Source organism: Leucoraja erinacea, chromosome 28, assembly GCF_028641065.1.
Source record: "Leucoraja erinacea ecotype New England chromosome 28, Leri_hhj_1, whole genome shotgun sequence".
NCBI lineage: Eukaryota > Metazoa > Chordata > Chondrichthyes > Rajiformes > Rajidae > Leucoraja > Leucoraja erinaceus.
The window spans coordinates 18,890,737-18,901,483 of NC_073404.1; the positions used below are offsets into that span (position 1 = coordinate 18,890,737).

Consider the following 10,747-nt stretch of genomic DNA (forward strand, 5'->3'; position numbering starts at 1 on the left):
CCATTCTATACAACTTAACAGCAAAATACTGCAGACACTGGAAACATGGACATATTCAGTAAATCTGGCAATATCTGTGGGGATAGAAATATAACTAGCCCTCCAAATCAATTGTAGGAGCCATTCATGCTTAAGTTAGATACTGTTAGTATTTTGTTTGGATATTTCTAGCTGCATAATTTTTGTATGCTTGGGGGAGGGATTTTGATACGTAGATGGGCGTGTCTACATCTGAGGAGGCTAGTGAAGCCACAGGGAGTGGTCAGATCAGATTAGCCTGGGGGATTGAAGAGACAACAGTTCTTATCACACAACACAGTAAGAACGAAAAGTTACAGCTTGTATAAGAATTAAGAGGATCAGATATATTCACTTGTTATCTGTATTGCTACTTCAATAAAGGACTGGAAATAACGACTGGAAGATTTGTTTTTACTATCAGCGACTACGTAAGTTCTTTCACTCTGACATTCCCGAGTAGTAATGGCAATTAAAAGTTGGACATTGGAAAGTTATCTGATCTGGGGAACAGAGGAACGACTTGTTCTTCACCAGTATTCTGACCAAGGGTCCTTGACCTGAATTATTTGTGTGTTTCTATCTCTGCAGCAGCTTCTTGACTTGTTGAGCTTTTCCAGAATGTTCTGTTTCTTGAGTGTGTTGCTTTTTCATTGATGCAGATTGGGATGCTTGCTAACGGAATCATCCTGGAAAAGCAGAGTCTGTGGCAAATTGTACACTTTTAGCTGGAAATTTTAATACTGATAGTTAAAAGTCACAAATTACATCATTTTAACAATCTCTGGCAACATTTGGAGTATTTTATGAATTTTTATAATTCATCAGAATGACTGAATATTTCAAATAGTAGCAGCAAAACGGTCACCAAGTGGAAGTTGGTGGAAGTACCACCCTTGAATTGAATAACCTTTAATAATCCTTTACAGGAAATTACAGTGCCACAACAGCTTCAAGACAGACATAACACCACACATTTCCACAGATAGCTTCAATACTTAATAAGTTAAAATGCAATGAATGAATACTAAAAAAAATCCAAAATTATTTTTGTGCATTATAAAACCTTATAGCAACTGGTATACAAGACTTCCTATATCTCTCCGTTTTGCACATTGGTGCAATCAGCGTGTGACACTTGGTTATCTTTAATGTAGCAACTTCACTTTCCTCATGTTGAGCGATGGTTCTGTAGTTGGCAACAATCTTTCCCACGTAATATCAGGAGGAAATCTACCATTCCTGAAAGACCTTCAATCAGCTTGTTACCTCACTTCGATACTGAAAAGGCTGTTGTCGAGTTTGCAAGCGCTATCATTTGTGACCGTTGTAAAGCATTCCTCTTTGTCTGGAGTTAGAGGATTGTGCATTCCTCCTCCAATTCTTGACCTGTAATTTAGATTTAAATTTTCACACAATATTTTATTTGGTTGGAAACATTTCCGTTAAGATAAAACAGCGGCCTTATCTCCCAGAAATGTGGTTTAGATGGGATGTTAAAAGATATGGATATGATTGGAAAAAGTTATGTTGATGAACAGAGCCTCCTTAATATCACCAGAAACAGAATAATTGGCCGTTGGCTTTTTGTTCTTTATGGAGTAGGGTGCACAGAATGTCCGTTACCGAACAGTCATGGGAGTTGGGTCATTTCAGGAGAATAATAAGATGATTGAAAATCTTAGAAGAAGTGTTTTGTTATGACCAGCTCTTCCAAATTGTAATTGCCGACAGTCACAACACACAAGGTACACAAAAACTTGAAATTAAAAGTGAAAAAAAAAAAGAAAAGGACAAGCGACTGTTGGCTGGCTGCCATGTGCACAGCGCCTTCACCGGAATGAACCGGAATGAACAAACAAATGAATGCAGGCTTATCCCCTGGGCAGAGGATTCTAAACCAGAGTGCGCCCCTCCCCCCACACCAGGGTCCCCCTTTGTTCTCCCACCGTCCCTCAAGGTGGTCCCCCCACGCCGGGTCCCCATTGTCTTCCCCGCCCCCTCCTCACACGTTCCACCGCTACCGAGGCTCCCACTGCCGCCGAGGCTCCCGTGTCGCTGAGGCCTCATCACCGCCGAGGCTCCTGTTGCCGTTGAGGCTCAAGCTGCAGCCGAGTCTTCCGCTGCCACCGCCGAGTCTGCCATCGCCGCTGAGGCTCCTTTGACCCAGGCAGGCCTCGCCGCCCGGCTTCCCCGCAGTGCCGTGAGAGGCCTGTGGGGTGAGTCGGGCCAACCGGGGGGGCGTTCTGGTCGTCGGTCGTCGCTCCAGTTATCGGCACCCCGTTTGTTCGGCGGCTCCCGGGGATAAGTATTTAACCATAAAAATTACCAGATACTTAAGGTTTATAGCTTCAAACACGTTTGATTTTTAAAGTGATGTGCTGTAAAAGGCATAAGGCTCCAGGTTCTATCTGTAGTTGGGACTGAATGACTGTAAGTGGACTTCAGTTGGTCTCCAATCCCTGGGCCAAGGTGTGGAAAATCATTCAGTGTTCCTGCATTTGATGGCATTATTCTTTTTTATAAAGGGTTGAATTTATTATCTAATTCCTTTCATGAACCCAAGATGTCCCAAACCCTTTGGGCACTTCATCATCCAGCACCTAGATCGCCGGGGTACCTATGCAAAGATTCTGTTTGTAGATTTTAGCTCTGCATTCAACACCATTGTGCCAGAGCTACTACACTCCAAACTCTCCCAGCTGACCGTGCCTGAACCCCACTGTCAGTGGATCACCAACTTCCTGACACACAGGAAGCAGCATGTGAGGCTGGGAAAGTACATCTCTGATCCGCTGACCCTCGGCATAGGAGCACCGCAAGGCTGCGTAATCTCCCCTTTACTCTCTCTACACCAACGACTGCACCTCCACAGACTCCTCTGTCAAGGTTTTTAATTTTGCGGATGAAACAACCCTTATTGGATTAATCCAGGATTGGGGGATATCTGCCTACAGACAGAAAGTGACATATCTGGCGTCCTGGTGCCATCGCACCAACCTGGAGCTCAATGCTCTTAAGACGGTGGAATTAATGGCAGACTTCCCTGCCCCCCATTCATCATCAACAACACTACAGTCACAATTATGGAGTCATTTAAGTTCCTCGGAACCCTAATCTCCAGGGATCTTAAATGGGAAGCCACCATCGACTCCACAGTCAAAAAGTACCAAGAGAGGATGTACTTCCTGGCAGCTGAGGAAATACAACCTGCCACAGGCAATGATGGTCCAGTTTTACACTACCATCATAGAGTTTGTCCTCATCTTCTCCATCATGGTCTGGTTTGGCTCAGCCACCAAGCATGGCATCCGGAGGCTTCAGCGCACCGTTCGATCAGCCAAGAATGCTGTTGGCTGCAACCTTTCCCCCATTGACGAACTGAACACTGCAAGGGCCAGGAAGCGAGTGGTTAAGATCATTTCTGATCCCTCTCACCCTGGCCACAAACTCTTTGAAGTACTTCCCTCTGGGAGGGGACTCCGGACTGTCAAAGCTGCAACAGGCAGACATAAAAACTGCTTTTTTCCACGAGCAGTAGCTCTACTCACCAGCCAAAAGTCTGTAGCCTCTTTTTACTCCTTTACTTGTATGTACTTTATCGTCACATGTTTAAATTATAATGTTTTATTTTTAATAGTCTGCTGTATATGGTGTTTTTATCCTTTTGTGAGCAAAGCACCAAGGCAAATTCCCTGTACGTATACATACTTGGCTAATAAATTTTTATTAATTTAAATTCAATTCAACAACATGATACAGTCTACATTCATTGTCATAATTTAAAAATTCTAGCTGAGAAATGTAATTTAAGGGCTCCCAAATGGTAATGAGTTAGTGGCCAGACATTTCTTAATGTTCATGGTTGACGATTACATATTAGCCAGAACACTGAAAGAGCTTCCCTGTTCTTCAAAATTATGCAATGTGGGTTTTGCACCGAGTGAGAAAGCAGAAAAGGTTTCCCCTGAAGGACAGCACCTTGCCAGTGCAATACTCCCTCAGATCAGCTGTGTCAGGATCAGGAAGGAGTTGCAGGTGCTGAGTTAAACCAAAGATGCTAGTCTGGGGAAGGGTCTCGATCCGAAATGTCACCCATTCCTTCTCTCCAGAAATGCTGCCTGTCGCGCTGAGTTACTCCAGCTTTTTGTGTCTATCTTCCCTCAGATCAGCTGTTGGGTTTTCCACGTTTGTTTGGATGTAGCATTTGGGCCACGTGGTGCAGTTTCTATGTGTAGGCTGATAGGAAGGAAGAGCTTTTGGGCAAATTATTGGACCATGCCTACTGCCCACAGAACTATATCCAGCAAAAAAATACTTCTGTTAGTAGCAGAAGATAAATTGCAGACGAGGAACCATATCTTGTGTATATTCTGTTGGTGATTTTATTTTTCCTCATGCGTGCTCTGCCACTCTCATTGATTTGTTCCAGATACAATGGATTTCTCCAGCATGACACTGACACAAATCAAGCGACAGGAAATGGATTCGCAGGTATTGTAAAACTATCATTGCATGGCTCTCTGCTTTTTTCCATTGTTTCTTGAAGTGATGAAAAAGATAAAGCGTTTGGCTGATTATATCTTCCAGTTCCCTTGAATTAAGTGCATCGTTCATGTAGCAGGGGTACAATTTAGGGGAATAAACGTTAAGCTGGCATTCCAATCAGAGTTAACATGTTCTTTAATAAATGAGATAGTTGGAAGCCACAGCTTGCAGCTTATCAGAAGCTGTACCCCATGATGAGAATCAGACAAAGAATGAATAGTTAGTTCTCTGTCAGGTCAAAAGCTGTTTTGTTGTCAGTGGAGAGAACAAGATTGATGCATGCTCAGGAGTTTTTGCCTGATTACCATTGTAATGGTAATAATGTTCTCTATGAGTTTTTCCTTGAGAGGTTGAACAAGCGATCTGAAGAAAAAAATGGGATTGGTGAGCCTCTCATGCTCTTCATTTGTGTTTTTAATCTGTACTATAAAACTGTAAAGTCGCTGAAAGTTCACTTTGAGACAGGTTCTTCTGCAAGAACACAAAGAATGATTAGTGGGTGCATGGAACGAGCTGCCGGAGGAGGTAGTTGAGGCAGGTACTATCATAACTTAGAAACATTTTGACAGGTACATGGACAGGACAGGGATAAGGCCCAAATGCAGGCAGGTGGGGCTAATGTAGATGGGACATGTTGGTCAGTGTGGGAACTTGGGCTGAAGAGCCTACTTCCGCGCTGTATGACTCTACGACAGGGTGAAATAAAAGTATAAATGTGTAATATCTTTATGTTTTTATCCCTACCTTGAAGGTTCATGTTCTAGAACTGGAAAGTCAGCTACAGAAAGAGAGGGAGCGTCTGGGTGGATTACGGAAAAAGCATTATGAGCTGGCAGGAGTCTCTGAAGGCTGGGATGAAGGTGTGTGCAATTTAATTTCAATACCAACCGAGATATTTGGAATAGTAATGATAAACTACTCACCAGGGCCACAAAGTAATCACCAGCAGTAATTGGGCCGGGTGGGGTAGGCAAGTTTATTACAAGTCCTTACACCTGTTTGCAAACAGTTTGTGCAACACTTATTTTCTATTCACTACCAATGTTTTATGGGTTAGAATTCATGACTGAAACTAGAGCATCACCTTTTTAAACCATTCCCAGGATACAGGCTTTCCTAGCACCTTGCCAATATTCATGTTGGTCCCCCAGAACATAAATGCCTATTTTTCTCTGCACTATGCAGTGGAATATAAATACAAAAATAGATTTGATGATGCATTCAATATTGATCGTTGCTTTTTACTAAAAAACATTGTTTTTAGAAAAACAAATGAATTGCACGTCATTTGAACAATTTGTTTTCTGCCATTCTTCTTTGTACCAGAAGAGGATACTGGGCTTTATATTCCAAGAAACCCACTAAAAAATTAAGGAAAGGGATTCATTAAAATTAATGCTGTCAGGGAAACATGATCAGAAAAAGTGTGTAGCAGAGTTAGTAGAACTGCTGTCCCTCAGCTCCGGTGACCTAGGTTTGATCTTGACCTCAGCTGCTGTCTCTGTGGAGTTTGCACATTCTCCCTGTGACTGTGTGGGTTTCCTCCAGGTGGTCCAGTGTCCTCCCACATCCCAAAGACATACAAGTTGGAATTTAATTCACCACTACATATTGGCCGTAGTCTGCAGAAGAGTGGTAGAATCTGGGGGGAGTTGATGGGAAGTGGGGAGAGTAAAAATGGAATTAGTTTTGGATTAGAGACACAAGAAACTGCAGATGCAGAAAGGAATAGTATAGATAGATGTTTGATGGCTGACCTATAGCTCAGTCGCCAAAAGATCATGCTGTATTGGTTTGTGACTCCATGAAATTGGCATTAAAGATTTAAACATTCTCTGCAACTGAAGGTTTTCACTGTTGTATTTCCTGGGACGTTAGCTCCACTAGCAAGGTTAGTATTTAATATCCTCTGTAAATCCTTTGACCGGCCAAGGGAATTACAGAGGATATTGCAGTATCACTGCATTTTGGTATAACTCAGTGTTAAGGATTTTCTTCACTGGGGGATATTAAAGAACTGGATGGATTTTATGAGAAAACATATCTAGAAAATGGGTTCCTGCTACCCTATTTTTTAACATTTCAGATTCCTTCAATAACTCAAAAATTGTTGCTTTGAAATGAAAAATTGCAAATATAATTTCATTATTCCCTGAAGATAAAAATGGGCAGACCTGGAAATTCTATATCTATAGACCAACATCTGTTGCAAGGAATTTATTGGAATCTATAATAAAGGAGAGAATGACTGAGCACTTGAGGAATCTGCGCTGATTAGAAACTACCTACTTCAAATGGGTTCAAGAAGGAACTGCAAAAGCTGGAAAATCGAAGGTACACAAAAAAACTGGAGAAACTCAGCGGGTGCAACAGCATCTATGGAGCGAAGGAAATAGGCAACGTTTTGGGCCAAAACCCTTCTTCAGTTTTTTTGTGTACTTCAAATGGGTTTTCCTTTCACAACATAATTGTTTTCCAGAACATACTCTAAGTTTCTGCGTACAGGAAATTTAAGTTTAAGGCCAATCGAATTGAAGTCAAGTCACTGACCCATTTAGAAGATTGGTCAGACAATTGAACGCAGGCAGCACATTAATAGGTGTACAGTCGAACTGGAAGAAAATAATTTCTGGTGTCCTACATGGATCAATGATGAGGCTTCAGCTATTAGAATCAAAGAGAGTCATTGAATAAGACAGCATGGAAACAAGCTCTTCAGCCCATCTTGTCAAATCCCACCAAGGTGCCCCATTTAAGCTTGTCTTGCATTTGGCCCATATTGCTCCAAACCTTTCCTATACATGTATCTGTCCAAGCATCTTTTAAATGCTGTTATAATATCTGCCTCAACGACCTCCTCTGTCAGCTTGTTCCATATGCCCACAACATATTCTGAGTGAAAAGCTGCCCCTCACATTCGTATAACATTTTGCCTCTCTCACCTAAAACATATGACCTTTAGTTTTTGATTCCCATCGCTGGGTAAGAGACTCTGTGCGTTCACAATATCATCTCCCCTCATGATTTTGTACACTATATTACTTATATTAATGATGTGGTTAACACAACAGGGAATCATAGTCCTGAGAAGAAGATAGATGGCAAAATAAGAAATGTAATAGGGAGCAAAAGCTTACAAGGGTATAATTTCACGCTGAAAACTATGACAATGTGTTTTGGGATAAAGCAGGGTAAGCCTAAGTATTTTTTTTAAATAATGTCAAGTTAGTAATCAGGGAAATGCAAAATATACACAAAAATAATCTGGAAATACTCAGTGGCTCAGGTGGTATATGTGGACGGGGAAACAGAGTTAATGTTTCATGGTAATGACCTTTCATCAGATCAAGGTTTGGGCAAAAACTAAACATCTTATTTTTCTTAAACACAGATACCAAATAGGTGCTGAGTGAAGAATGAGACACGGAGATTGTGAGAATGTATCCTCCAATCAAAGACTGAATGAACATTGAAACTCTGAGCACACAAAACCCTCTCCATTCTCTCCAGCTTCGAGAGAATACATGCAGTAACCGCGAGCCTTGGCCAGAATGGTCCTACACTTCTGCATCAGTGTTTTCCAATTGTATTCCAGGATTCTGTCACTATTTGACACAGCGCTGTTATGTTCCTTTATTTATTACAAGTATATTTTTACCTTTTGTTTTTGCACACCAGTGGTAAGTATTATGCTAGCCTTTGCATTTCCAGTACCTGCAACAATTTTAGTTTTACTATTTATACCCCCTTTGCCGGCACATATCAGTAACCTGCAGGAAGATATGACAGTTTTGTAACATTTCAAGTGCTTTACTTTTTCCTCTATTCAAAACTACGTTGAATGGTGAGCAATGGTTTGCTGTATTGTTAAGACAGAGACCAGAGAGTCCCAAGTTCTCCGTGATCTGTGTTCAGCCCAAATCAGCAATCAGGTTAGCAATTATTGTAGGTCTAACAGGTCAGTGAAGAAATGGAAAGAGTGCCAATATTCTTTTTGTTGTGTACTCCGTTTTTGTAATGGATAGGGAGGGTATGCTGCTGTCCTTCACCTAGTATCTTATTGTCCAGTCTGACTGACGCGAATACTCTTTGATATGCATTCCCGGAGGAAGGACAGTGTAATTTGGAAATGTGGCACAACACCAGTGTACTTTCTTTAAAAGTGGTCAGAATAAGTAATTTGGTTGTATTTCCTGTACAAAGGACATGTCTCTAGAATCATTGCAAGAGCCCAGTGTGATTTGTTCGCAGCCCAGTGGCAGCTTTTTATTATCCCACAAGGTTTGCGGACAATGCAAGAAAATATACCATTTCATGTCCATCTATAATTGTCCATGAGAAAGTGGGGTGGGGCTGTTTTCCTTAATGGCCCCATTCACACTGTGATAGTATTTATTGAAAGCTATTAGGTGGAAAATTTTGATCTAACAATAAGGAAATGGAAATGTGGTCTGAATGATGTACAACGTGAAGGGAATGTGCATGTGATTGCGTTCCCTTGTTGTTGCTGCCTTTGCCCTTACATTCTGCATGCAGTTCTTTGCCATCTTGTTGCACTGCATTCTACGGCACAGTAGGGCCTGACCATTGCTGTTGTTGATGCTCCATTTACTTACCCCTACCCTTTCAAAATGCTGGCAGAGACACAAGAGATTGCAGATTCTGGAGTCTGGAGCAAAGAATAAACTGCTGGGGAACTCGAGCAGCTTCTGATGTTGTCTGGCATGCTGAATTCTTCCAGTGGTTTGGTTTCTATTGCTATGTTTTCTTATTTTCTCCCTTGTATTTATCCAACCTTTTCTTCCCTCCAGTTCATCCCACTGCCATCCCTATTCCCCTTCTGCTTCATGCATGGTAGAACTTACTGCACAGTGACTATCTCAGAACATATCCCTTGCTATGTCGATGCTCTATGCTACGTTGAGATTTGCAGAGGAAGAAGTGAAAGAGCAATATCGATCTGTGGTGTTGACTTTTACTTAATCTAATTTCAGCTTTAGGAAGAGAGAGGAAAGTAAAGTTTTATATTAGTTTACTGGTCAGCAGCTGCAAGTCAATAATGTACCGTTCCAGTGCTGGTGAAGGGGGTTCATCGGTTGAGAGATAAAACACTCAGATTTATAACTACTTGGGAGAAAGTATGATTTTAACAATTTATTTTAAATGAATTAAGTTTACCCATGACAAGTCTGCTAATGTATCTCAAAATATCTTGATTATTACTTTCCTGAACATATTAGACATTCTAATTCCCTTCATAGCTTAACATAAACATTTTTTTAAGCAGGAAAGTTTGACATGACTTGTTCTTTGCAATCGAACATTGGTTGTATGACCGCACCAGCAATGATCCATGGATGATGTCTACTGAGAATGTTTCCCCTTTCATTGCAAACTGTGACTGATCTATTGCAGGGATTTGATTGCTGTGGCATTATTCTCTAACTCTGAGCACACTTACAGAAACAATACTCTGCACCCATGCTCCTGTAATGAATTTATTCCAACTTTGTACCAGCCTGACTTTATACTTTTTAATATTTGTTTTAAATCATAAAAATAGAGATTTTCAGCTTCTGTTGTTTTGACTAGTTCTTGACTAACTGTTTGCTTTGAATCGGCACTTAGTTCAGTCTTACTGTTTCCATGCTTCCATTCACCACTGTGCTTGCATGTCCTTTCAAAATGGAATATGCATCCAGAGCTAGAGATTTAAATGTTACAGTTTGGGCAACTGCCTAATATAGTTTACCTGTGCTAACCATACACAATTGTATTTGTAGGCAGCAAACATGACATGTTTTAAATGCTTGTGTTCATGTCAAGGTTGTAGGTGGCGCAGGCAGTTAAGTACTTCTAGTTTGTAGCCATTGTAATATAGATAGGTTTCTGCACAGCGAGCTTGCAAAAACAGCAACAGTGATCAGATGATCGATGGTGTTATGAAGCATTTTCTGCGGAGGATGTCAACCTGACACTGAGTCCCCAGATCCCTCTCTTGAAAACACCAGGTTGTATGGCTCAAGCTACAAACTCAAATTTATTAAGAAATATAATTACGGACACAATAAATACTTCTCCCATTGTTAATTCTGTTCTTAGCTGCAAAGCTCTCGTGGACTTGTGTTGTGTCAATGATGAAGTTCACATCACTTGTAAACTGATCTGTTCTCTCCACACA

At 41.2% G+C, this 10,747-nt stretch overlaps 1 protein-coding gene across 2 annotated transcripts in view; it reads left to right on the forward strand.

Annotated features, from left to right (window-relative positions):
* hip1 (huntingtin interacting protein 1) overlaps positions 1 to 10,138 on the forward strand; it is a 189,709-nt gene extending 179,571 nt beyond the window's left edge. For both annotated transcript variants that reach the window (XM_055657952.1, XM_055657953.1), the window contains exons 29-31: positions 4,451 to 4,512; positions 5,318 to 5,426; positions 7,958 to 10,138. In XM_055657952.1, the coding sequence (XP_055513927.1) occupies positions 4,451 to 4,512; positions 5,318 to 5,426; positions 7,958 to 7,968 (182 nt within the window). In that variant the 3' untranslated portion in view covers positions 7,969 to 10,138. The remainder of the gene's footprint in view (positions 1 to 4,450; positions 4,513 to 5,317; positions 5,427 to 7,957) is intronic.
* Positions 10,139 to 10,747: the final 609 nt, after the last annotated feature.